At 41.1% G+C, this 27,973-nt stretch overlaps 2 protein-coding genes across 4 annotated transcripts in view; both read right to left on the bottom strand.

The window, feature by feature from the left end:
• Positions 1 to 1,079: 1,079 nt before the first annotated feature.
• pla2g3 (phospholipase A2 group III) lies at positions 1,080 to 10,555 on the bottom strand. 2 transcript variants are annotated; one of them, XM_041970186.1, is made up of 7 exons: positions 9,893 to 10,555; positions 7,357 to 7,489; positions 7,142 to 7,276; positions 5,102 to 5,448; positions 4,888 to 5,017; positions 4,425 to 4,535; positions 1,080 to 1,562 (listed from the first exon to the last, which is right to left on the bottom strand). In XM_041970186.1, the coding sequence occupies exons 1-7, from the start codon at positions 10,419 to 10,421 to the stop codon at positions 1,307 to 1,309; spliced, it is 1,641 nt and encodes a 546-aa protein (XP_041826120.1). In that variant the 5' UTR covers positions 10,422 to 10,555; the 3' UTR covers positions 1,080 to 1,306. The 2 variants fall into 2 exon arrangements, with proteins under 2 accessions (XP_041826120.1, XP_041826121.1); XM_041970187.1 differs by having other exon boundaries at positions 1,080 to 1,559.
• A 2,063-nt stretch (positions 10,556 to 12,618) lies between these two features.
• Positions 12,619 to 27,973, bottom strand: part of rph3aa (rabphilin 3A homolog (mouse), a) — a 49,773-nt gene continuing 34,418 nt past the window's right edge. For both annotated transcript variants that reach the window (XM_041970184.1, XM_041970185.1), the window contains exons 2-16: positions 26,761 to 26,883; positions 26,489 to 26,618; positions 24,729 to 24,812; positions 24,222 to 24,378; positions 20,432 to 20,599; positions 20,120 to 20,305; positions 19,963 to 20,042; positions 19,271 to 19,345; positions 19,066 to 19,175; positions 18,860 to 18,986; positions 17,408 to 17,461; positions 15,888 to 16,039; positions 15,660 to 15,741; positions 15,483 to 15,579; positions 12,619 to 13,605 (exon numbers count right to left, since the gene is read on the bottom strand). In XM_041970184.1, the coding sequence (XP_041826118.1) occupies positions 13,472 to 13,605; positions 15,483 to 15,579; positions 15,660 to 15,741; positions 15,888 to 16,039; positions 17,408 to 17,461; positions 18,860 to 18,986; positions 19,066 to 19,175; positions 19,271 to 19,345; positions 19,963 to 20,042; positions 20,120 to 20,305; positions 20,432 to 20,599; positions 24,222 to 24,378; positions 24,729 to 24,812; positions 26,489 to 26,618; positions 26,761 to 26,883 (1,759 nt within the window). In that variant the 3' untranslated portion in view covers positions 12,619 to 13,471. The remainder of the gene's footprint in view (positions 13,606 to 15,482; positions 15,580 to 15,659; positions 15,742 to 15,887; positions 16,040 to 17,407; positions 17,462 to 18,859; positions 18,987 to 19,065; positions 19,176 to 19,270; positions 19,346 to 19,962; positions 20,043 to 20,119; positions 20,306 to 20,431; positions 20,600 to 24,221; positions 24,379 to 24,728; positions 24,813 to 26,488; positions 26,619 to 26,760; positions 26,884 to 27,973) is intronic.

Below are 27,973 nucleotides of genomic sequence, written 5' to 3'. Positions count from 1 at the left end.
GCCTTTTTAGATTCTAACACCTGGACCACTGAGTATGTTTACTAAAGCTGGTCACCTCATTAAAATCACCAAAATAAGCTGGACTCATAATGGCCAAAAACCAGTGGACCACTGGTCCTAAATGACACTGTAGAAGATGCTCAAACACTTTAGCAAATGTTGAAACTTAATAAGCTTCAGGTCACATGTACAGAAACGTACCAATAATTATTTGCCCAAACTGGCTAAAATCAGCCAAAAACCAAATAAAATGGGCAGCCATTACTGACCAGAACTAGATCAAAACTATAGCATTATGCTAATCTACGCTAGCTGTAGCTTCAACCACCAGCAACAGCTAAATGTAGCTTTAGCTTTACCTCACAAACCAACATTTCCTCTTTTAATCAGTCACCCTATCTCTCCTTTCATAAACCTATTTACACATTTCTCATTTACAGATATTTACAAACTCTTTATTGTACAAATACAAGTGCATTTTGTGCTCAAGACCTCATTAACAGCATGAGGAGGCGGCCGACAGCCATGATTGTACTGAATGAATCTGAGGCTAGGAGTAAAGCACAGCCACATCATTCTCTTTCAAGTTGAACTTTTTAAGTGTCCTCCACATGTTTTCATTTTATATGAATTCATATATCTAAAAAAGTCACATTTTTATATTCAGAGAACCAATCTTAAAATCTGTAGTCCACAGTCCTAAAAGGTGAATCGAGTTTGACAAGCGTGTCGTTTTCACCTCAGCAGTTATCACTTCAGATATACTGCTGTCACTGCAGGGAAAATGCAAGTTTAACTGCTGATTTTAAGCTTGGAAACCTGATATACTTCACTGTAGAAGCGTTATCCCTCAAAGAAGTGGATAAATTTCACAAACTCCAGACAGAGTTTGACTTAAACCTCAAATTCCAAATGCTAACAATATAAATACACGATAGTGCAACATTTCAAAGGAAGCATTCAGTATATGATAAATAAATAAGACATTGTGAAAATGTGTGGCTAAACATTTCCTTTTCTTTTTGTAAATGGCTTATTGGCATGAAATAATTAACTTTGATATTAACATTATTATTCCAGCCTTTTCTTTTTTTCATATTATTTTATCAGTAAAAAAAAGTGGGAAAATAAGAATTTAATCTATTTATTCCATCTTGCATTTGTGTGCACTGTAGATGTAAAGATTAAATTTAGTAAAATATTACAAAACAACCTAAATATGATATTTCACTGTCTAAGATCTATTTTTTCATGTTATTTTATTTCACAATGGCTTTTTTCTGTTGCCTTCCTGTAATAATCCTGTTCAGACCAGCCGTCTCCCCTCAGCTGGCTGCTCTGGGCTGGGTCCAGGTTTTCTGGCCCTCTTGGTTTTTTTGGGTCGGGTCATCCTGAGACACAGCTTGTAGAGTCTCACGGCTCTGTTTTTTGTCTTAGCTCTCCTGAAGTTTGGCTTCCTGGCCTTCAGCTTTGCAGCCTGTAGATGGGGCTGCTGGAATACTTCACTGCTCCTCAAGCCCTGTGGAGGAAGCTCCGCTGCCACCACCACAGCACCACAGCTGCTGAACAGAGAAGAAGAAACTTTAGTTTTATGATGCTTTCATGGTGGATGTGCTTTATTTAGTGTCTCTGTTTGGCTGAATGTCTTCTATTAAGTTTTCTAGCAGCTATTGTCACATTTTAGTTTAAAATTTTACAGGAAAAAAACATAAAATGATCTTAATTTAAATATGTTGTTCAGGATTAAAGCAGGGCTCTCAAACTCTGGTCCTCCAGGGCCACTATCCTGCAGGCTTTAGATGTTTCCTGCTTCAACACAAATTATTGAAATGAAATGGATCCAACAGCTTGGTAAGTTCTGCACAATGACCCAAAAGCTTTTTTCTTCTCTCTCTCAAACCCGAAGTCTTTGCTATCGTTTCAAGATTCTTCTTCCGGCTCTCAACCGAGGCAGACGCTTTTTCTTCTCCCTCCCTCTCACTCTGCCCTGCTGCTACTGTCCTGTCATCTCTGAGCCTCTCTCTGCATTTCCTTCCAAAAACTAAATCTTGGATATGGATTTGATCAGCTGGTCCCTAAATGCAATCGACCAAATTTATTCGAACCGGAAAACAGGCGTGGGGGAGCCTGCTTGCCCTGGCGGAACGTTTTCGGCTGGATATGTGATGGATTCCTGGGGAGCGTGGAAAGTCATGTGTCTGTCGATTCTTTCTGTCGAGGACGTGGAGGACATCTATACATTCGGTTTCATGATAACTGGGTTTCTGCTGTTTGGAGCGGGCGGTTTCCTGGCATATCGCAAAATTCGGACACTGTCGGCAGTCACTGGCAAGCTGCCGGATTTCTGTGCGGGTGTGTGCCGAGCTACGAACAATCAGGCTGTGGCGGTACAGGAGCTGAATCGTAAACTGGAGGCTATTCCAGTACTGGATGGCAAACTGGTTGCGCTTTCTGGGCTTGTACGTGAGGTGGTCACCAACTTGGAGAAGTTGTCAGCTCGGCTGGATGGAAATTGACCCAAAATTCGGATCATTGGGAGTCGCCAGTGGGACCACTGAGAGACTTAAGGCAGACGAAACAGCTCTGGCCTGAACCAAAACAAATGCTGTTATCAAATTTGGCTCCCTGTGCTGGCCTTGAATGGCTGGCTGAAAGCTCCCTGGAATGTTTTGTTGATGGACGCTCAGTCCCCCACCCTCCCCTCACCCTCTTCACGGGCGATGGACTTCAACCTGGATCAGCCCTCAAGGATGCCCCACTATCATCAGGTGGCAGAGACTGTGAGGGAGAACTGGGGCAAAGTTCATATGCTCACTTCTACGCACACACACGCACCACACTCAAGTACACGACTACAGATACACCTCCCCGTTATTCACTGCCTTGCTGTCCTTCCACCTCCTTCCACTCCCGGGCAGTGGGTTCATTGGACGCGCTCTGAGAATGCAGCTGCGTCTGCACTTGCTGCGATGGGAGTCCCCCCCCTCCCCCCCCCGCCACGTGTTTCTCATGTTGTGATTGTCTGAGTTATGTTTTTGTATGTACTGAGGAGTGTTTTTTTGTATCTCAATAATGGGCCCTTAGGCCCAGTGTGGAGATGCCTATTTTTTATCCTCTCAGCTACATCTTACTCCCTAATGTTCCTTTCACCTATACCTAAGACAAGGAGCGCTGTAGAAATGGCTGCTCCGTCAGTGTATGCCTGTTCTGTTTGTGTCATCACATGTTGTTTTGTCTAGTCTTGGATGGGTTGTACTGAAAACATGAATTTCCCTGCAAAGGGATTAATAAAGTATTTTTCATTTCATTCATTTCATTTTTGCTATCGATGTGAAACTTGTGTCATGGGCGGGTCCGTGTTACTATTGGTCATTCTCAACCGAACTGACAGCTGGGTGGCATCATTTCTGCATACTGATTACGCCTTTTGTGTGTGCTGTGTCATAATCTTACCCAAATATTGGAGTCTCCGCCGCCAAAAACAACAGATCAATGCATATTCACTATGTCTGCATCTCCCAGTGAATCAATGGTGGATCACAGCACAGGGATAGCAGGAGTTAGTCATGAATATTAATGAGAAAGGTGTAATCAGTATGCAGAAATGATGCCACCCAGCTGTCAGTTCGGTTGAGAATGACCAATAGTAACACTGACCCGCCCATGACACAAGTTTCACATCGAAAGCAAAATCTTGAAACGATAGCAAAGACTTCGGTTTTGAGAGAGAGAAGAAAAAAGCTTTGAGAGAGAAAAAAAATTGGGAGAGTAAAAGTTTTCACTCTGATAGCAAAAAAATATATATTTGAGAGTAAAGAAAAGCTTTTGAGAGAGTTTTTTTTCTAGGACATTATTTTTTTAAATGTCAAATTATTTTTTAAATGTGCTGTAACAAGATACTTTATCTCAAAACTTTTTTTTAGTCTCAAATATTATTATTTTTTGCTATCAGTGTGAAAAATATTTATATCAAATATAATTTTTTCCTTTCAGATAATTTTTCCACTCTCAGATCACTATTTTTTTTGCATTTAATAAAAACACAAAAATAACTCCATACTGCACATACAGTTTCTGAGACCTATTGCATCACTTTATGTTAAAAACATTGCTCAAAAGCCTGTTGTATATAAACTCATCCCTGTCTTGTGCCCCCTGGTGGACAACCTTTGCACTACAATAATCTGACATCACACAGTCATAAATGGTCTTTTTTTCCTACATTTTGTTAAAGGGCTAAATAAAGCTTCAGATTTAAAAATTGTTTCTCCCCATTTTTTTGTGGGCCAGGCTTTTAAAAGGTTAAATGGACAAACTGAGTGGTGTGTTAAACATGTTATATATGTGTTCATACTGATATATGTGTTCATACAGTATAATGCAGTATAAAGTTTGGACATAAATCTGAGTCTGTGAATACTGACGTGTTGTTGGCTGTGCAGTCATGAGGCCGAAAGCAAGACTGAGAGACATGTCCCAACAAGAGACCCTGCACTTCGGTCAGCTGTCTCTGTTCAGCCAATGTCTGGAATAACCTAGAAGAACAGAGAACCAGACTAATGTCAAACCCTTGCAAACAGCCAATGAAAGCAAGACAAACAGATAATGAGACAGCATACAAATACGGAAACATCCAAACACGCAACGTCCTGTCTGAGCATATTCAGGGTCGCTGTGCCTTATGTAAGAGGGTGAATGTATGTGTACTGTGCTTTTGGCCTGGATTTAGGTTGTGAAACTTCACAGTGTGTCAGCCCAGAACACACAGGAGGAAAGGTGAGTGGACTATGATCACTGTGTCTGTGGGGGGCTGCAAATATTTACTCTGAGGTTTTAATAAGGTTTCGGGGACATGATGCATTCCTGCTTAGCAGTTTGCTGGTTTACCTATGGGTACAGTTGCAGTCGTACATCGTCCTCGGCTCTGTGTTGTGGAGGCCAAATTTCATCTGCTGCGGGAGGATTTTATTCCCACATTCGTCCAGTTCTTTCAAGATACCACAGGACATCTGTTCCTCTGTGAAGGGAGGCATCAGTTTTATTAAATATTGTTAAAAAAATTAAATAAACTGACAGCAGAGACGTCTTCAGTATGAAATACCTGTAATGTTGGCATACTGCTCCAGAACAGTTTGATGTTTGGCAGGTAGAGCGTTCTCCAGATCGTCTTTCCTCTCTGGTGCTGATTCTGTAGGTCTCTGCATGGAGCTGGAAGCTTGGGTGGCAGGAGTGATGGAGGGGGACCTGGCTGAAGGTGTGGGGACCATGGATGATGCAGCAGTGCTGGAGAGGAGCTGTGCTGATGTGCTGCTCTCCAGGAGTTCTGTAGGTGCTGTGGAGTTGATGATGGAGCACGAGCTGTTTGTACATCCCTCCATTGGCTCAGTGGACTCGTACAGAGTGGGTGGATGGACGTCAGCATACAGCGCCATCTGAGTCTCTTTGCACCTGTGAATCAAAGCAGAAAGAAGTGATGAGAAGAGTGATGGCGCTCCACTCAGCAGTGAAGATGGAGACAGAAACTATAAGACAATATCTGGAGATTTATAAATCTGGAAAAAATAAGGCAGATTATAATATTATGTTTGCACCAGTTATGTTCTGAAGCACAAATGAACACATTCACACCTCTACACAACCACAGGGGGTGGTGCCACATCATCGGATTTTATCTGAACATCCCTGATCTACCATTAGAGCCTGAATCTATCTGTAACTCCAACACAGAACTGATTTCTGTGGTTTTGTGTTTCTTGAGCATTCATGGTATCATTGTCTGGTTTCTACACCCCCTCAGTCCAAATACTGCAGCTAAAAAAATGTCCTAAATGTCATTGTTACGCTTGTTTGCAGCCAGATCATCAACTGGACATTTTTCCAATCCAGTTTAGGGGATAAAGTGACATCTAGTGGCAAATATTGAGCATTGCAACACTTTTTTTAAAAACAAAAATAACTCAACTGCACCCACATTTTAATAAGAAAAATGAATAAACAATGCCAAAGTGCTTTGAATAAAAAATCTTTCATTTTCAGGTCCAGTGTGTAAGATTTACTGACAACCAGTGGTAAAGACGGGCATAGCAATAGCAGTTGTTGAATGGACGATGGCTGTCAGTGGCCAGAATTCTTCCAGACAAGATCTGTGAGTGGATCCAGTGGCCTCAGGCGTAGCGATCACTGCACTACAGGTAACTACTTCAACATTGTGTACATGTGTACTGTCTTCTTCTATGGTCCTTTTAAGGCGTTACTTATCCCAAACAGAGCTCTAGCTCCTATCAAACAAAACCGGTTCTGCAGTTTTAAAGCTTGACACACAGAGTTGTTTGTCCATTCAGAGACACCGTAGTAAAAATGGCAGCAGCTACCATTTATGTGGACCCACGGCAAGTAGATATAAATGGTTCATTTTAAGAGAATAAAACATAACAGGTGTTTTTGTCAACTGATTAAATACTAACAGAAACACATTTTTAATGATAGATCCCGTTTCTGTCGTTGACCTTTGATTTTGTTACACACTTCACCTTTAAGGTATTAAAAAATGATAACAAAGGTCTATTTTAACACTGCTACATTGCACATAATTTTTGGATGAAAACACTCAAAGTGATGAAAACACAAATTTTCTGTTTTGAAGCGATTTTAAACTGATGAGACATGTTTTCTGTGAACACATTGCCCTGTAACATAACATAGAAACTCAAGTAAATTCACATAAAAGAATAAGAACGGAATATGTCAGTTGTTCTCATTAATGATCTGCGTGGCCTTTCTGATCCACCCGTCTACACAACACAGATTAAACCTGCAGGGCTGCAATCAGTTTGGGACGTTTTATCTGATTAATTCTGGGAAAGCTCAAATGTTGACAACATACCCGTCCTGTAACCCAAATAGATTTATCGTGGAACAACTGGGGGGGGGGCAGGACAGACCTGTGGTTGGGGGCAGAAAACTGCAGAAAAAAGGCAGCTTTTGTTCTCTAGATTACTCCAGAGTGACTTCAGAGACATTTCTATCTGGTAAAATGGGACCCCCTACCTGGAGGTGATGGTGAATGTGATGACATATCATTGGGTTAAACAGTCATAGATCCACAGAATCGTCTCAGTAAATAAATCAGAGCTTTACTTACATCCCGAACCAGTTTCTCTGAATACACTGCAGCTGGTGGGAGAAAGTGAAGCAGTGCATCTTCAGCAGGTTGAAGAAGGTGTATCCCACCACGTCAGAGATGCTGTCGTTCGCCTCGCTCAGACAGTTACGAAACCTTCAACACAAATACAGCATTTTACTGGAAACGCTCACAGCTGATATAGATGTATTTTGGTAGTGATGGGGGGTGTTTACTTGTTATCACAGTTGCAGTGAGACATGGTGAAAATGTTGCTGTTGAAGACGCCAAACTGGGAGTGAAAGGACAGGATGGTGTCTTTGCACTGGTCGTGTTCCCGGCAGCAGCTGTCTGTGTCCGAGAAAACTCCTGGAGGAGATTCCAAGTACTCTGATGAAATCGCCATGACAACATTCAATAGCAAAAGTTTCAGTTTTTATTTGACGGTATGCCAAAAAGAGCGATGCTTGCACTGACTTTTAACACTTTGTGTTCCCAGGTTTTCTAATAAAATGATAAAACTGTGATAGCTGTATGGTTTAGTCTTTTAAATAAAGTTTTCTTTAATCCAATTACATAATTATGTAAAAACAAAATAAAATCAGGAAAAAAAAGAATAAGAAAAGACTTGAATAAGATAAAATACAGTATACAATACTATATATATATATATTTATAAAACTCTTAGCATCTTAACACTCAGATTTTTTTACAATTATACAAAAACAAAATAAAAAACAGGGAAAAATATTAAATAAATTAATAAATATCTAATAAATCCATAACAATTGATAAATAAGGATAAATAACAAATAATTATAATCAAAATATATTTTAGAGACTAGAAAAAAGTTTAGAGACTAACTATAACTTAGAGAAAAGAGGCAAACCGAGAAGTTTTTTTCCTCAAGACACATTTTTATGACCTGGCCTTCAATGAGACTCTTGTTTTTATTGTTTTTAGCTTTTATGTTTATCATTTTACTGCTATTGTTTCTGTTTTTACTTTGCATTTTATTTTACTTTAAATTGTTTGGCTTCTATTCTGTGTTCAGCACTTTGTTCAGCCGTGTTAAAGTGCTCTATAAATAAAGTTGAGTTGAGTTGAAGTAACATGTATGTAAGTATAAAACCTGGAACTTAAATGTTTAAAGCTTGACACCTCTCATGTGTAGCACAATATTACAAAGAATGAGGATCTTAATGGATCACCACAGTGGAACTACTTGAAGTGAAATATCTGAATAAATTTGATGTGAATGGAGCGAATCTGGTTAAACTCCTGATTTTATTCTAATGAGGATCTTTCCAGGTGCAGGGAAAGTGTTTGGTTAAATGTCGGCGTTACAAGAGCAAAAAGTTTCATCCTGCAGAAACTTTTATCTTCCAGTAAAAATTACTCATTCCCACATGAATGTTGTGATACTAAACTTAAAGGTGACATATGAAATAATGACATCAGAATGGTACTACAGTCCAAATACAAGGCATGCTAAAGGGAAACAATATAAAAATTAAATACTATAAACACACTTTATGAAAGATTTCAGAGAATTTGATTGGTCACTGAGGGACAAATGTCTGAATTTTAGGATCCAGAATTTTTAGAGCTAAAAGTTTCATGTTGCATTTATACTGAATAACAGTTCATTTATATTGAAAATATATAACAATGTGTTAAGACAGATGCAGAAAAGGAAGGTCTTATGTTGCATTATGGGAAATGTAGGATTCAGAGTGTACATGTTAGGCTTTTTTTCCAGTCCAGCTTTATTTCATGTTTAAAGTTATGAAAACAAAAATGAATGACAACTTTTCAAACCCGACTCACTCCTCACTGAGACTCCTGAGATCATCAGGGTCAAGTTTGCTTCCCAGCCCGAGTTAAAGCTAAACATTTAGTTTTACTGCTCCTGATATCTGGAACAAACTACCAGAAAACCTGAAGTCTGATCCAAACCGTTCTGGTAAATCTTAAAACTCTTTAATATGGTACGGCTTTTATTTTGTTTTAAATATTTACTCACTTCATCAACATTAATGGTGATGATGTACTTCCAGATGACGTCTGTTTGTGTCTTATATAACTCACTGTGTGCATTCTCTGGTCTGTTTTTTCCTATTTTAGCTTGGTCTGTTTTTATTTCATATCTTTTATTCTTTTTAGTGTGTTTTATCCATCTTTTAATGCTTTTTCTGAACCCCGCTGTAATGCTTGTAAGTTTTTATACATGAGTAGCCGTGCTCGACTGTTATTCTTTTGTAAATTGTTGTATGTAAGTCTCAAGATAACAGGTGACTAAGCTGGCATCAAAAGTGAAATCAGGAGTAACACACTCCCCTTGTTACACTCAGGTGTAACAACCAACCAGACCCCATGACAGCTGGGAGGGAAGCCATGGTTTATCAGGAACCCTGCTCCTTCAGAGACAGACTGCAGCACATTTCCTTGATTCCTGCAGCAGTTTGGCTGGAAACCACAGCTCCCAGTAACATCAATAAAAACCTGTTCATTTTATTAATGAACATACTTTTTTATTTTTTTAATTCTTCTATATAAACAACAAGTAGGTTTCTGGGGAAACCTGTGTGGAGTTGTTTGCATGTTGTCCAGCTATGCCTGGGTTCTCACCCGGCTTCCTCCCACAGTCCAAAGACATGGTCCTTGTTGAAGCCACATGAAATGTGATGAATAAATAAACCTGCCTTGCCTGCGGGATCAGAAATTATCATCAGACACAAACGTTTAAAGGAAAAAGTGAACCAACGTACCTAAATCATCAAAAGATGGTGCCTTGTTACCAGAGCCGCACCAAAGAGTCCCAGGTACGATAAAGCCGCGCTTTACGCGCTGATGCATCCTGACCTCTGACCCTTCATCTTCAGGACCACCAGCGCTCCTCGTGTGTCTCCCCCCCGTCTTCCTGAGCCCGGAGAAGCCCGGAGAAGCCAGAGAAACGCACTGCTCAGCGTCAAAGACGGACTCCAAATCTAAGTTTTCATTTTGATGTCCGTAAAATTCCTGCGTGCGCTCCCGGCACAGAGACAGATAGCTGCGGATCACTGCTGCGTCATCGCTCCAGGAGCAAGCGAGCAGAGCGCGCTCCCCGGACCAGACGCTGTGGTACAGCCGTAGGGATGGGGGGCTCTGCTGGGGGTCGCTCCGGAGGAAACTGCGGTGCACTGCGTCTGCAGACGCAACTTTAGTCCAGGGGCAGAGGATGGAGGCTGACACAGCTCTGCAGCTCAGGAGTGATGATGCTGCCATAATTAAAGGAAGAAGAGCAGCGATGTGCGTCATGGCTGCGCGAGAGACGCTGTTTCACACTGAATGAGGAGTAAACTGCTGTTTCGCTCTGTCAGGGATTTTTTAATAGATCTGCAAACTACCGGTCGGTTTTTTAATAAGTAGACTAGCAGGAGGGGGAGGAGGAGGGCGGCGGGTCTTCCGGTGGATTAACTACATCCAGATCAGACACGTGATGGGCCAATGTAGCCAAACAACTCTCTCTCTCTGCCCCACATTACTCACACAATATTTTATAATCGACACATTCACACACACCCCAGCGCGTGCGCACACAAGCCACACAGGTTTATTTATCTGTAAATGTGACAGATTTATTGATCAGTGTAAAACACGCCACAAATACAATGAATGAAAATGTGATGAACTGATCGATTTGTATTGATTTACAAACAGAAGGGTCTCGACTTTCCTTCCGGTTCGCTTTTCTTTCTGAGTCTTTAAACATTATTGGAGCTTTAATGGACTCCTGATCGGTCTCTGCTTTCAGGTTAAACTCTGGTCTCTGTTTTGCAGCTGATTTCTGGCCCTCCATCACAGGCTGTGACCCTGTGTGCTCTGCTGTCCCTGCAGTCGACCCGGCATTTGTCTGGTTGTTTTGGGTTCCGTGGAAGCTGAAAATGTGCAGCCATAACACACAAAAGCAAAGTGGGGTGCCACTCACGTGCCTTCCTGGGATGTCACGTTGTGAGGAGATGGACAGATCATGAAATGATGGAGCCCCTGGGCACAGCCATGAAAAGGGCGGATCGCCTCTATTACATTATAATAAGAGACCCAAAAGCAAAAGAAACAAAATCACTGGATCATATTTTGTGTCTGTTTTCAGATTTAGTCTGCGTTGGTGTATTTCTGTATCTGTGTTTATCTTTTAGTTCCCATTGTTATTGATACCAATCTCAGATGTATCTGTACATATTTATTTTATAAATTAAAACAGATGACTAAACTACCAGCATCACTACTGTCATTTAGCAGATACTTTTCTCCAAAGCAATTCACTACGGTGGGATTCGAACTTCAATCTCCTGCATGGGAGACGGATGCTCTACTGACTGAGATTTGTTCCGATGCCTCTGGCGTGTCTTCCCTTCTGACTCTGTGATGACAGGATCAGCCACCTGCTGCCATTATTCTGCCTTTCTGACACAACTAATGCCCACGTCGTGCCCACCAACTAAGCATTTTTATGTTTTTCAACGTGGTCCATCAGGATCTCTGTCTCACACCCCCAAAAAATCTACTTCTTCCCTCTTTTCCCTCCCGAGCCATCATGGAAATGATCTGATGAATATGTATTTACAGGCATCCACCTGACCATTTATAGCCACCATGAGGGCGTGGGAAGGCTTTCCCTCATTCCCTTTAGAGTTGATTCTGATTTATAAACGGAAACAGGTGTAGGACGTGCATGCGCACGCTTTTATAAATCTGAAAGCTGAAGTGCACAGCATTTGCTTTTTGTGCTGCAGATGCCACCTGCAGTTTGCTTTTCTACGCACAGTTTGATAAATGAGGCCCTAGATCTCAGTCCAGTAGAGCAGCTTTGGGATGTGGTGGAACGGGAGATTCTCATCATGGATGCAGCCGACAAACCTGCAGCAACTGTGTGATGCTGTCATGTTAATATGGAGAAAACCTCTGAGGAAGGTTTCCAACATCTTGATGAATCTATCACATCAGGAATTAAAAAGGGGTCCAGCCCAATACTACAAGGTGGACCTGATAAAGTAAAGGTCATTTCTCTCATTTCACTACTATTGTGTGTGTCTGTTGACATTTCTTATATTTTTGCCAATGTGCTCAATTGCACCTCTTTTTGTCCTCATTTTGTCTCTTTTCATAGTTCTTTCATGCAGACATGGGTTTTTGCATCATTTAATTCTACACATTTCTAAGGTGTTTATTTCTACTCTGATGGCTGAAGGTCTTGCAGTTAGATCAGGTCTGGCATGTTGATTGGTGTTTTGTTTGGTATCTATCAGCTTTATCTTGAGATGGATTCAAGTTCAAACAATGCAGCGGGCCTGTCAACTTTCACCCACCTGGATAGAAATAATATTATCTAAAGAAGTCAAAGTTCAGTGAATTCTCAGCTGCGTGCCTACCTGAGGTGATTGGTTCAGACCTCACCTGATTCAGACAAAGTTTACTCCATGTCACACTACAAATCTAATAGCACGGGAGCCAATGAAGCACCAGCATATCTTTATTTATCAGCCATATATGCAAAACATGAGTTCAGACATGCATCAACAGCAGCACAGAGAGAAATAATGAATTTGCAGCTGGAAACACTTAATCTTGCAATAAAATATATCATTTAAATAGATCTGTGCTATTTTTTAATAATCCACTTAATACATGGATTAATCCGTGATTACCTTGAATCGTTTAATAAGAAATGCCATGCAGAAGTATTTTGGGCCTTTAAAAGTTCTGCAGACAGCATGTTATTTTCAGTAGGAGCATTTCACATCCACAAAAAAACTTTTTTTAACATAATGTCAATATATTATTTAATATTTGAACTAATGCAGGTTGCACAATAACACAAGAGAATTAATGTCTGTGACTTTGACATTTTATCTGATTTATATGATCATTTACTCATGATCACATGATCGGATGTGACAGGTATGTTGACCTCTTTCTCCCCTTTCATGCAACGTGTCCACCAGAATGACACCATGGGTTAAAAACTGGGAATTCCCTCTGTTTGGTCTGAGTATAGATTTACACCTCATTACAACATACTGACTGAATTACAGCAATAACACTGACTTAATCTTATCCATTAGATATGATAATCACTCAGTTCAGAGGTTTATTTATAAGATAACACAGTTTATGGTGTGATTACTTTTATAAAAAAAAAGCCCCGAGATAAACATCCATGGCTGTCACAGGAAATGTAGCTTTCACACTGCACATTAAGGACAAACTACATCAAAGCAAGAGGACGAATCTGCGCTGGTTGGAGGACAATATTCCACAAGGGACACAGAGACAAAAAGAAAATCCACAGGAGTGGGGAAGATGGCTTAATCCTCAAACTGGACGGAGTTGTCATTTAGCAGGACATGCCAGCGCTCTATCTTCTTGTCTTTGTTCTTGAGGCATTCGTACCAGTGCTTCAAACACTCACCTTTAGCCTGGATGCCTAACTGACACCCTCCTGAAGACACAGAGACCAGTAAGCATCACAAGAGCTGCATTTTTAGACCTCAGGCTTCCTAACAAGAACAATGTTGTAGAATAAGCTGCAAGCAGAACATGCATGCAGTTTGTCAGGAGTATTAAAGGAAAACCAAAAGATTTTATGTGTGGTGGTGTATGTTTCTGTAGAGATGAAGCCCTCTGCTGGTATTTCCCTCTTTTTCTCTTCTGTTTGGGATGTTTTTGGGCTGAAAACTTTGAGCAGAAGGGGGTAGAGTTCATATCCCAGTCTCTCTCTCTCTCTCTCTCTCTCTCACACACACACACACACACACACTAGGGGTCATCCACATTAACACAGAAGCATCCCACAATGTTGTGTGTGAGGATGTCTTTCTGTTTTAAGAGAAAGACATTCTCACACCTAACAGAAAGATATCCAGGTGGGTCTCCATTCCTGTCACATCCTCGGATGACAGGAGTGGAGGCCCACTAGAGGTCAGGTGGGTCTCCAGCAGCATCAATAGATTGCAATAGATGCGCTGGAGACCAGCAGAGCTCCAGCAGACAAGCAGCCTGCCTGTGCATGCCTGTTGCACACCAGTCTGATCTCCATCTGCTCCCCATGTCTGCTGGAGACCCAGCAGACACTTACTGGATGTCTACTGGAACTATACTGGTCCTCCAGCAGGCATGGTATGCTGGAGGTCAGGTGGGTCCTCCAGCAGGCATGAGGAGTTGCTTAATGTCTGCTAGAGCTCTGCTAGTCCTCCAGAAGCATTCTCAAAAATCCCAACTCCGACAAGACTGGGCCCCGGAGTGACGGGGCCGTTACTGGCCTCACACCGTCCACGGGCTGAGCCTCTATCAGAAGGACTCAGGCCTCCGACCGACACCGGGCGAGCGGTCTTCTGTTCGCCAGCAGAGCAGATTGTATTGCTGCTTTGTGATACAAGCTTTTATTACTACACGCCGGATTATTGGGATGGATTGCATTTTGGTGTCTCAGAAGTCTTTGTGCAAAATGCTGCAGCACGTCTGTTGACTAGTACACAGAAGCGAGAGCTCTTTTTCTGTCTTAGCCTCACTGCACCAGCTCCCTGTTTTTATTAGGGTTCATTTTTAAATCCTTTTCTTTATTTTAAGCCTTTAAATGACCTGGCCCCACCCTACCTCTCTGAGCTGTTACACATGTACTCACCCCCCCTCCTGGTCCCTCCAGTCAGCTGATCAACTGCTCTTGGAGGTGCCAAGGACGAGGTGGAACCTCAGGGGGACAGAGCTTTTACTGTGGCGGGACCACAACTGTGGACATTGCTGCCTCTGCAGGTGAGACTTTGTTCATTAGCTGCTGCTGTGAGGCCTGCCTGGAAGACTGCTACAGAGCTGAACCGCTGTTATCTCAATGGCTTTAGTCCAACATCCTATGCTGTTTTTTTAATCTTATTTTAGGCTTTAAATGGACATTAATAAAGATCAAACCATCACAGGTGTGATGAATGATTAAATTTACATCACACAGACATGTACACACAGAAACATTCATCGCTTTGGCCTCAAAAGTAAAAAGGAGCGGCAATAAAAAAGCAGTGAACATGTTTTTCCTTCTTTCTTTCCTAAAAAATCTTTTAAAACTCAACTAAATTAAACCATCACATCATGACACATTAGCAGGTAAAGCAGAATCAGGCATGAATCCATGTTAAAGTGAAGTTATTAATCCAGAATATTTGGGCTTCATGGATGTCTGAGCCAAAGTTTAGGGCAATCTATCCAACATGTGTTGAAATGTGGATCAAACAAACAGACGCTGCCATCCCTCGAGCATCGCTTGTCATCACAGCTAAAAATGAAACTGGTTGAGTGGATGATGAAGAAATGTGTCTGCAAGCTTACCAATGAAATCATTGGATTTCCCCATGTCGTAGTCCCAGACCGAGATGTCAAGAGTTTTCTTGGCGAGCTCGGCATGTTTTATTTCATAAGCGAACTCCTGAAACACAGCAATGAAACAAAGATTATTACTAAATCTGAGGGGGCAGTTCATACAGAACAGGTTTAGAAAGAGCTGACCTCATTAAACTCTGGGTTGAGGGTCTTCTTTTTTATCTGAGTCTTGTTTTTGGCTTTCTTTCCCATATCTGGTTTCAGACATCTACAGCGCAAGAAGACAGAAATAACTGCACCCACTCATCCGTCTGCATGTTACAGCCGTATGGAAATGATCAGAAATACATAAAAAGCTTTAAAGGATCAGATAATCTAATAACAAACTAAGAAAAAGATTACTGGAGCACCTACATTTTGACAAAAGGGTCAGAGTATCCATTGGAGTCCATGGCGGCCAGGTGAGCGCCGCGGACCACGCCCACTATCAGACGACCCTGCTGACTGTTGTACATGAGAGAAATCAGTATCCGACCCCTCTCCTCCGAGTCCTCGCCTTCATTGGGCTGCGCACACAAACATAAACACGTTAAATATACAGCTCAAGAAAAGGGTAAAAGAATACATGTAAGCTTTGGCTGGAAGGAAAAGGAAGAACTCAACTTGCAAAATTGCATAATTACGTAGAGAAAGGATTAAGAACTTGAACAAAATGAGAAAAAACTATCCCTTTAACCCTGTGTGTATCATATTAGATTCATGAGGTTTCTGAGACCTTTTGTATTATTTTTTGGTAAAAACTTTGCTCAAATCCTGTGGTACACTATAGGGCTCTAGTACTTGCTGCCCTTCAAGGCCCAAGATGCAAAATGGATCTCACGTCTGGAGCTTCTCCTCCAGCTTTATACTGCAAGCCCCTCCTACAAACCACCATTAAATGGCCTTTATTACATCATTCATTACAATGAATGCAAATGCCCAGACAAAAAACATGAATGTGTACCTCAACTCGCCAATAATATACAACTGTATATATATATATATATATATATATATATATATATATATATATATAATAGTTATGTGGGACATGTCACAGGCCAAAACTCCTGAATGTGTTGTTCTGACATTATTCAACCTAACATGAGAGCAGTGAAAACTAGAAAGTAACAACACAGTTTCAAACCACGAGTAATAAATTAAAATAACTGATGTCAGAAATATTGATGAAGAAATGTGAAGCAGATCAGTTACATCCGACCAATTTGCTTTACAAGGTCAGAACTGGATCACCTACAGAAGAGAAAAATGAGATCCAGCCCTCAAATGAAAATAACTTGACCTACAGTCTGAGACGGGGTTTGTGAAATATAATGAAAACAACTGAAACAGCACTTACAGTCGTACTTTTGCAGTTTTGGTTGAAAGCTTTTGTTGAGCTTCGGTCCTGCATTATATTGTATATTAAAGAATTGTTTAAAGAAATAAAGATGTTGAAGACTCTCTCCATGCAAACAACAACAGCAACAAAAAGCTGTGGCGTTAAAAAGCATTAATGACATAATGCAGGGACAACCCAGGTTACCAGGACAGACACTACCGTAGCTCCAGCAGCTCACTGACAGGGTTAGATTAAAGCGGATTGAATGGTTGGATAGACAAGGTGTGGCCTAGTGAGTAGTTTTGTTTTATTTAGGCTTAAGCAGATACATCTCAACTTATCTCTGCACATAGCTTTAATTTGAAAAATCATACAGGGTCTGTACAGTCAAAGCCTTGCAGACCCCCTGTGCTCCTTAGGGACTCCCTTGGGGGGGTCAAGAACCCCAGGTTGGGAACCACTGTGCTAAATGATGCAATGGTTCTTTTTCATGCACTAGAAAATTCATGTTATATTTAACAGACAGTGTTGGAGATCCATGCATTGTTCTTACATCATCCTCATAGAGTGCCATGCCACGGATTGATCCCCCAACAGCCTTCTTCACCTGAGCACAGAGCAAACAGTCATCATCATTATCATCATCATCCTCACCCAAACCAGAAACATCAGCTGTTGCTGTGTAGATAAAAGCATAATTACAAGGATGTAGAATCTGTCAGTGTTGAGAGCATCTTTGTTGTGTTTCTCCAGGAAGTCACATCACCCACATGTTGAGTTAGACCTGTCCTCCTTGTTGGTGTAAATATTCGGTCTAAATATTCCTAAATACCTGAATGAAGTCTGGCCGGAGAGTACAGCTTCACACGGCAGACCACCTGACTCAGGCAAGTAAACAACTCATACTGAGTAAAAGTGACACCTCCAACTCCTCAGTTACTAGTTAACACTGGAGAAGCCTTTTGGATCAAAGGTTAAATGTTAAAACTTATTTTTGTTTGTTTGTTTTTTGTTTAGCTAAACTAAGCTAACAAAGCAAAGCTAACTGTTTATCTGCTTCAAAATGTTCATGAAATCAAATTAGCAGGTTAAGTGTTTTCATATGATCTACACACTCACCGTCCTCTCCATCAGGTCCACCTTCTACTATCAGTCAGACCCCCTTTTTAATTCATGGTGTCATGAATTCAACAAGGTGTTGTAAACCTTCCTCAGAGGTTTTCTCCATATTAACATGACAGGTTTGTCGGCTGCATCCATGATGAGAATCTCCCGTTCCACCACATCCCAAAGATCTGGTGGCTGTGGAGGCTTAAAAACTTAATTCATGAAACTACTCCTCTATTTAATTTCTCATCTCATTGATTTATTAATAGCTTTAAAAATCTAATGATTAAAAAATTGTTAACACCTTCAAAGCCTATGCATTAATAGACAGCGCTGGCTGCTTAACATCCATTGTTTAGTCCCATATGAAAAATTCTGAGGCAACACTTCTGTAATGTAAGGTACATTGTAAATAACTATCTGATCTGTCATTATTCTTTATTCTTTGGTCCAGACAACTGCTGCTCGCTGGATATTTTCTCTTCTTCAGACTATTCTATGGAAACCCTGGAGATGGTTGTGTGTTAAAATCCCAGTAAATACTCAGACCAACAACCATGCCCTGTTCAAAGTCTCTTAAATCGCCTTTCTTCCTCATTCTGAGGCTCAGTTTGAACTTCAGCAAGTCGTCTTCACCATGTCTACATGACTACATGCTGCCATGTGATTGGCTGGTTGGATATTTGTGTAAACAGGAAAATGAACAGGTGGAGCTGAAAAGGGAACCATGATCCTAAGTCACCTGTGCAAATCTTTGGAAATAATTTTTTAGGCCTTCATACTACATAAAAATATGTGGTATGTTATAAACTCAGCCAGATCACTGTTGGAAAATGACTAATTAAAAGTCAATTATTTGTTAGAATTAACTCAAAACGTCCCCATGTCCTTCTCTTACCGGGATCACTCTCTCTAAACAAACGTTGAAGTTCTTCTTCTGGTTAAACTTCAGCTTCTTCAGGGCCACTCGGGTCTCTCCTATAAATTCATTGTGTCCAAACTTGTCCTCATCGCTTACAGACAGCCTGAGGACAGATAACAGCCTGCATGAGACCCTGTTGTCCTGCAGCAGGGTGCAGGTGAGGGGGGTAAGCAGGAGGTTACCTGAGAGTCTTGCGTGCCATTTCGTCATCGGTGATGCCGTGGTAAACCAGAGTCTCGTTCCACACGGGATTCAGGGTGGTTTTAAGTGTCTTTGTGCGAAGCTTGTTGGACTGAGGACAAAACAAACAAGACAAAACGTAAAACTTCTCATCTGAGGAATAACAAGACTGTTAGCTGATGGATGAAAGCATCCTTAAAGTTGTACCTTACTGGCTCCAGGTAACAGGTGCAGCTTCACATATGGGTCTGCAAGTCCGTTTGAGTCCATCGGCTTCAAACCCTGAGAGACAAACAAAGCTAGTGGTCAGCATGAATCTTGTCCTTGTCTTGTCTCTTTGTATTCCCTGGTTCTGGTCCCGTCCTGTCAGGTCTCTATTGATCCGTTTGGTTTTGTCACGCTGAGTCTGATCTCTGCCTGTTTTGTTCCATCAGGTCTCTGTCTCCTCTTATTTCGTCCCATTCAGCCTTGTCTTCTTTAGTTTAGTCAACTTTTTTCATACATTGTGTCCTGTTTTCTTGTTTCATTCAGTTCTGTCCTTCATTATCTGTGGCCTTGTCCATTTATATCTCATATTCTATGTCTCATGTCCTGCTGTTCCATCTTGTCAGTCTTGTCTTTCTATGTCTTTGTCCTGAGTTTTCTCATGTTTGAAATGATGATATTTTCTTTTCTCATCCTGTTTCAGCCTCTTAACTCAGCTTTCCATCTTGTCATGTCTTCACTTGTCTTGAATTATTCAGTCTTGTCTTGTTGTCCTGTGTGTCCTGTCTGGTCTCAGGTGTCTTGTTTCGTCTTTAATTAGGTGGTCATCTTGTCCCATCATGCCTTGTTGCATCCTGCTTTGCTCTGTGTTGTGTCTGGTCTCCTTTCGTCTCATCCATGAGTGTGTCTTTTACCTTGGCTTTAACGATGCAGCAGTGCAGGGCATGGTTGTCCTGCTCGTACAGCAGACTGAACTCCAACGATCCCAGAGTAGCTGGAAGAATAAAAGCACAGATACTCAGTGGACATCTGGGGAGGAGATTTGTTCTGGATCAAACAGATCAGTCTTACTGGCATCATCTGAGTCGTAGTCATCCTCGTCCTCTGCTGGCTCTGGTTGGGGTTTTGGAGGGGTGGAGCTGTTTGCAGGTGGGTTAAATCTGGCTGCAGGATTATGAAGTGAAACCGAGGTGGAGACAACAGGTTGTCTTTTCTCCTCTCCAACTGAATTTCTATTCTCCACATTTTCTGCAGGACCTGAAGACATTTCCAAACGTCATCAGCAGCTGATGCTGTCTGCAGAATCTTTTAATAAAATCATGTTGGATGTTTAGAGCCCCTGTAGTGTTGGGCTTATTCTTGGAAGAAGCAGTGTGACTTTACCTGGGGTGGGGGCTGCCTGCTGTGTGTTGGCTGGAGGTGGTTTAGAAGCCAACACATGTCTTTCTGTGTTCATTACAGCTGCCCGACTAGAATGAGTCTCATTACAGCTGTCAGCTGTTGTTCTTGCTGTCTGCTCCCATTGTTCTGATCCACAGGACTGCTGCGGCTCTGACGAGACAAAACAAGATTATCACCATCGCCAATAAAAACACCGCCATACAAACAGGCTCCAGGCTTTGGCACAATTCTAACAAAGTGTCAATCATTCATCCAATAGCTGAATAATGATGGCAAAATTACGACAAATAAAGGATTAAATTGGCCAAAATAATGAGAGAGAAAAGAAACCAAACATATGATGCTGTACTAATGACCACAAGCAAACCAAATTTACTAAAAACTGACATATACACAGAAATCCTTCATAGGCACAATATGATAAAATTAACCTTCAAGAGAAACAGTCACCTTGAAAAGATACAAAAGCAACTACAAGTGATGCAAAAAACCAACGCAAACAAGCATAAAATCATCATGAAGATGCAGGAAAGTCCAGGAGGAAATCTAAATTTCTTATAAAGAGATAAACAGCAAGCAAAATAAACACAGAAATGCAATGAATTACCACAATGTGACCTAATGTGACCACAGAAGGACATTAAAGGTTATCACATATATGCAGACAACCAAAATTAGATAAAACCTGAGCACTAAGAGCATCTAATAATTAAAAGAAATTTAAAAAAAAAACACAAAAGAGGTTTTAATATCCAAAAAGTTACTTAAATCAATGAAAACAATTAACAAACTGGCATTAAAAAGCCACAAAACATAAAAAATATATAAATTCCAGCCACTCGAGACAAAGTGAGACTGTGATTCTCTCAAAGTAAAACTGTTAAATTTTTCCATTACAGAATAATATCTTATGATTTCCAGATTTTTAAAATAAATTTTATATTTATTGTTAAAAATAAATTAATAAAATTGATCAATTTTATATAGTTTTAAAAAATGATTACCTTATGTATATTAATTATAATTGATATGCATTATATTTCTATTTTATATTTTTGTCTATGTAAACTTTAGCATTTTTTAATTTATTTTCTTTTACTTCCAGATACCAGTGGAGGATTTTGAATTAGATAGCTGGAACTGAAAAATCCAGTATTTCACATTATGATCACTGTAATTTCTTCAGATCTAGAAGTTATTTTAAATGTACATACGAGTACATTTTCACATGTGTGTAGTAATCATGACCCCCCCGCACTGACTCACCTCATAAAACAAACTGAAGTCAGAACTATGAAGTACCCTTCCATACCAACTTTATTTAAAACACAAGTAAAATCAAGATACAAATAAAAACATAAAAATAAAAACCAATGAAAACATCCAACATAAGAACGTCTAAACACCAACACACTAAAATCAATAAAAACAAATGAGCTAAAATAAAAAAAAAAAAAGAAAGTCTCGATGAGGCTGAAACCTCAAAAAGAATAAAAATGGGTTTTAAGGCGAGTTTTAAAAGGGGCCTCCCTGAAGGCAGATTATTCCACAGTTAGAGCAACAATGAAGAAGGAGCAGCTGGTCCAGGAAGAAGGCTCTGTCCCTGAGCTTCTTCCTGGACCTCGGTACCTGCAGGAGCGTCTGGGTCCAGGAAGAAGGCCCTGTCCAGGAGCTTCTTCCTGGACCTCGGTACCAGCAATGATAAAAACAAGACTTAACAACAGCCTGATTTGGGTGTCCAATTTAAAGGTCCCATATTATACACTTTATTCCCAATCTGAGACCATTCATTAATATCTAAATGAAATATTTCCGCCATGGTATGGACAAATCGACCCTCAGTTTGAGTGCAGCGGCTTCTCTTCACCTCCCTCTTTTTAGCAGCTTCAGAAATGTGCCGTTTATGGTGGGCGGAACCCTGGTGGAGCAGCTCAGCTGTTGGCTCCGCCCATCGCATCGCCCGTCATGAGGTGATTGACAGGTTAGGCCTTAGCGGTAACTAGACGCTGATTACAGCGTAGTGAAGGATAAACAAACGCCGGAACACCGGAACCCATTCCTGAAGAAGTTCGAGCAAGAAGACTAACAGGACGTTAGTGAAAGGTTAGTGTGACTTTTACTCGTCCAGCCAGTAAAATTTCAGCCATTCCATTAGTCCCTGTCTTGAATTTTTTCCCCCTCTTTTGTAACTATGTTCATGGATGATGCCCGTTCATGCCGCTCTCGTGAACAGCAGCGTTATGGCAACTGGTAGAGACGCTGTCGTTCTCCCTTACCAGTTTCAGTTACCCCTGTTTACATGGTAACTGAAATCAATAGTAATATCCCGACCCAAACCGCGACGCACGGAGAACACAGCTAGCTACGCTCATCAATCTGATGCACAATGGCACCGGATACAAACAGTAGAGTGACTTGGCTACATTTACAACAGTGCTAATATATTTTCAAGCTATCAGACTAATAAGGCCGAAACGATAAAATAACTGCCAGCTCTTACCTCTCCAGCTGTGTCACGGACAGTTGGTATTGAACCTGGCTTCAGCTTCAAACGGTTGGCGAAGCCTGCTTTCCATGCCCCCATGTTGTGGAAACAGTCCTCTTTGAAATGCTGGCCACAGACACGCAAAACCTTTGGAAGTTTTCCGGGTACATTTCCTCCAAAAATAAAATTAATCCACTCAGTCCTCGTGGGTTCAGTGGATGGAAGTAAAAAAACGTTTTCGTGTTCATTTATGCAGCCACAAACAGAACAGTGCTTCTGTCGCTTAGCCATGTCCGCTAACGAGGGTTGCCGAAAAGGATAAACACTGGGCGCTAGGTGATTTTTAGAGGGCGGGCTTTGAGAGCCGGTAGACGGGTCCATCGCTCTGTGGGGAGTGGTTATTGTCCCTTATGACGTCATAACGTACACGCTTTCAAACAAGCTCATTTCAGCGCTTACTTCCCTAGAGGTGGAGCAGGGGGGAGAGAGAGCGCCTGAAAGAGTTTCACACTTACGGGTCTCCTACACATGCGGGGGGACCAGTATGACTGTTCCAAAACCATTAAAAAGTGAATTTTGCATAATATGGGACCTTTAAAATCATTGTGTAATTTAAAACCCAGATTAGTGGTTGGTTTAAAATATCCGGTCGGGGGTCCCAAATCAACAGAGGTGGATTTACAGGGACCACTTGGTCCAAACACTATTGCCTCTGTTTTCTTCTCATTAAAGATTAAAATATTCAGGGCCAATCAAGCTTTAATATCCTCCAAACAATCTAAAAGAGGTCTAATTGAGAAACCGTCCTTCCTCTTTAAAGGCATGTATACCTGGCAGTCATTAGCATGTTTCCTAAGGATGGAACCCAGAGACACTATATATATATATATATATATATATATATATATATATATATATATATACAGAAAAAAGCAGTGGCCCTAGAACTGAGCCTTGTGCACGATAAGACTTGAACCAATCAAGCTGACATGATTCAAGTAAAAAAGATATAAAATATAGAACAAATTATCCCCATTTTCCTTCTTTTTCTTATATACCCCCTGGAGTGTCTCCAAGTACTTCAAGGGGTATGTGAACCCCCATTTGAGAAATACTGGTCCAGATGGATGCAGAATGAGTGTGTTCAGGTAAGGTAATGCATAAATGAAGACGTTTGAATTTGAGTTACCATACACTGCCTCTCTCCTGCTAATTCCTGGGATAGGCTCCAGCTTCCCCGCAACCCAGAATTGCACTAAGCAGCATAGAAAATTGATGGATAAATACCATGATTATATGTTTGAGATTCCTGCGATCCAGTGTGGCCTCTTGGATCAGAGCTGCTCTCTGTGGTGGATTGACGGGGCCTGGACAGAGGCAGGGGGGCAGGAAGACCCTGTTGGTCTCTTCCCTTGAAGAACCAAGCTCCAGAGCGTTTATGCACCTGCAGAAAAACACCATTTCATCTGTGTCAGGTGGAGGAGAATAGACATGTTTTAGTCATATTCACAGTACAAACACACACACGCACCTGCAATTTTATATACATATATATATATATATATATATCACCGATCTTAAACACTCACCATCATAAAAACAAAAATAATTAAATAAGAGTTAATAAAATATTTTCCCTTAATGGAGGTATCAATAGAAGCTTTTTTTCCAGGCCAGTGGAAGTTCATTCATTCTGTGAGAAAAGTTGAGCTTCCTGTGGATAGCCAGTCATATAAGCCATAAAATGGTCATGTGACCAAAGCTGCTCAGTTCTTCATGGCTTGTTACGCATACCTCTTGCTTCTCACTGCAGATCCGGCACAGCCACGTCGGACTCGTCCTGCTGTTCATCCAAACCCCACATTTACTACACATGTGCTGTAGGAGGGAAAACACAGCACGCACAGATTTAGTCCTTGATGACATGTGTGTGGAAAACATTTTACAGTTCAGATAGCATTAACCCATCCTTTAAAAAAAAAAAAAAACAAGGAACAGAATGTCATGCATAAGACCTGGAAGTACACAGCATGTTAGCACATGGCCCGCTGGCTGCTACGCCACAGAGAAACTCTGGATCTGCACAGCACTCCAGAAAATATCATAAAAAACACAAACAGTAAAATTGTAGAAAAAAATCTTAAAATTCCAATTAGCTGTCCTTGTACAGTATATATATATATACATATATATGTGTGTGTGTGAAATTTAATATAAGAATTATTAGAAAATTAGAATACCACAAAAAAAACGTGTTGTGTTCAGGAGCGGCTTGACAAGAGGAATACGACATGTGAAGTCCAGGATCCGTCTGTGTGTGGTGGCTCTGGAAGCTCTGACTCCAGCCTCTGTCCACTCCTTGTGAAGCTCCTCCACATTTCTGAACGGCCTTTTCCTGTCCATCCTCTCCAGGCTGCTTCATCCTGCTGGTTGTTCCACCTTTTCCTTCCACTCAATTTTTTATTGATGAGCTTTGATGCAGCACTTTGAGAGCATCCAGCTTCTTCTGTAGTTACCTTCCCTCCTTGCTGAGGGTGTTAATGATGGTTTTCTGCCCAGCTGTCCGGTCAGCGACCTTCTCCATGATGCTGGATTCTACTGAAACAGACTGAGACCATTTAAAGGCTCAGGAGACCTCTGCAGGTGTTTTGGATAAATTGGCTGGTTAGAATGGCTCTTAGAGGCTACGACACTAAACCTTTTCACACTTAGCACCTGCACACCCTCCCACAAGAACCAGAACCTGGTTCAATGATCCAGGATTGCTGTGCTGAACTGGCCAGCAGACTCTTCAGACCTGAACCCCGTAGAAAATCTATGGAGCATTGCCAAGAGGAAGATGAGACACATGAGACCGAGCAATGCAGAAGAGTTGAAGCATCCTGGTCTTCATTCCACCCCAGCAGGACCACAGGCTGATAACATCCATGCCACACTGCATGGAGGCAGGAGTTCATGCAGAAGGGACTCAAAGTACTGAGTTCATATGCAAGACTATTCTCTCAATATTTCTGTATTCAGAATCCTTTTTTTATTTTTTCATTTCATGTAATAATTTTTTTTTTGGTTATTCATCATCAACTATAACCCCTAATCATCTAAATTATAATAAATAAATGCTTGAAATATCTCACTTTGTGTGTAATGACTTTATATATTAGTTTACATTTTTAAGCTGAATTGCTGAAATAAATTAATTTTTGCACAATATTAAAATTGTTTGAGTTTCACTTGTATATGTACAGACAAGTCATGTCTGCAGCTGCTTCAGGTGGGAGGAGACGTAAAAACTCAAGCACACCTGCTAACAAGGTTTACCTCACGGAGTCAGTTACCATGGTAACAGGTGCAGTGTAAGACCTACATCCTTTTCAGAAACAAACAATCTTAAGTTTCCCTCAACTCAGGGTTAACATACTACAACCTGCTCTCTGGAACGGGACTATCCCAACAAACCAGCCAGACATCAACCTTAACAAAGTCCCTCTTTCCTTTAGGAAAGTCTCTGCTTGTGAACTGAAGGTTTTCTTCGTTGAAAAGGAAGATAGACCTACTTTATTACACTGCACACAGAGGACAGCTGTGACCCCCTGTGGTCCAAAGGACGTCCCACACAGCAGACAACGCGACTCTCCGTCACCACACGCTGTCTTCTTGATGTTATCCAGGCGACTGGAGAGACGCCTGAGAGCACAAGCAAAGACATATAAGCACACAGACACAAACTTGGCACAGGTTTTACACCAAAAATCTCTCGACTCAGTGAGCTTGTGCACGCTTGGCTGACAGGATTCACAGTAACACAGACAACAGTTTTCCATCTCACTCGATCCTCTCCTGCTCCATGGCCTCCATCATGGCGGCCCGGGCCAGCACGCTGTTGATGATCTCCTTCTCCTCATCCGTGAGCTCCTCCCCCAGGGCGCTGCCAGACGTGTTCATCGTCCACCTGAAGTGCTGCTGGACCAACACATGCAGAAACAGACTGTAAGTGGCACGCAAGGTGAGAGTTCAGCTCAGACAAAAAGCCAAAGAAGTCAAGTGGAACCGCACTAAAGTTTTTTATGTTATAGTTACACATACTTCAGTTTTCAGTCCGGTTTCAGATTCGGTTTCAGCAACAGAATTTCATTAGGCTTTATTAGGTTCAACGATTCTTTTGTGCAGCATTAACCCTTAAAATTCCAAACAATTTTTGTTATTTTTATTTGCATTTAAACATAAAAATTCATGTAGCTTTTAACCCCAGTCAGCATCAGACATGATGTTTCTCAGCTGTCAGATTGGGAGGCTAAATGATGTAAAATAAATGTATGAATAGATTTAGCAGCATAAAGGTCGACCAGAAGAAGAAAGCAGAATTTATTACTAACAGAACTTTGTAGAAATAACACACAGATCAACAGTGACCAAACCTTTTCTCATCTCATCGTTCTCTCAAGTCTTGGCTTTCAGGAGAAAAATTATTGTTATTGAAACAAACACACAACAGAAACTATTTCCATGTTTCCACTTTTTCCTCATTTCCAGTTATTCCTGCTACTATTTACCTGCTATCCTCACTAAACCAACTCCAGCTCAGCTGCTTTGTGGCGCCACCGTGCATCAGAAACGTCTTCTTGGCTTTATTCCAGCCATAGAGGAGCATTATTTTTCTTCTTTTCACACACACATAGAACTTTCTGCTCACTGGTTGATCTTTGGCTGCTCCTGATTGGACGTTACCGTCAATCTAAGCTCTCTGATTGGTGGAAAGTCTGACAGGGAGTGGCTTCATCATCATGTCCAGGTCTAAATAGAGGTCTCTTAGCAACATAGTAGTGATAGCAACACATAAAAATACAAGAATCAACAGGGAAATAAATCCATCCATCCATTATCTTGACCTCTTATTCCATTACAGTTTGCGGGTGAGCTGGAGCCTATCCCAGCATTTTAGCAGGTGAGAGGCAGGGTACACCCTGGACAGGTCACCAGTCTGTCAGGGAAATAAATAATATGATAAAATCTAATAAAATAGTTGTTCATTGTTTTTAAAA

This window comes from Melanotaenia boesemani, chromosome 19, assembly GCF_017639745.1.
Source record: "Melanotaenia boesemani isolate fMelBoe1 chromosome 19, fMelBoe1.pri, whole genome shotgun sequence".
Lineage (NCBI taxonomy): Eukaryota > Metazoa > Chordata > Actinopteri > Atheriniformes > Melanotaeniidae > Melanotaenia > Melanotaenia boesemani.
The sequence above is the reverse complement of the archived record's forward strand: the minus strand, read 5'-3'. Positions and strand labels throughout refer to the sequence as shown.

Excerpts from the sequence above, each read along its gene's own strand:
- pla2g3 (XM_041970186.1), bottom strand. The coding sequence starts at position 10,421 with ATGACGCACATCGCTGCTCTTCTTCCTTTAATTATGGCAGCATCATCA. Across the intron at positions 5,449-7,141 it reads CAGAGAAACTGGTTCGGGAT|GTGCAAAGAGACTCAGATGG; the intron begins GTAAGTAAAGCT and ends TTTGATTCACAG. Across the intron at positions 5,018-5,101 it reads GCAGTATGCCAACATTACAG|AGGAACAGATGTCCTGTGGT; the intron begins GTATTTCATACT and ends CTCCCTTCACAG.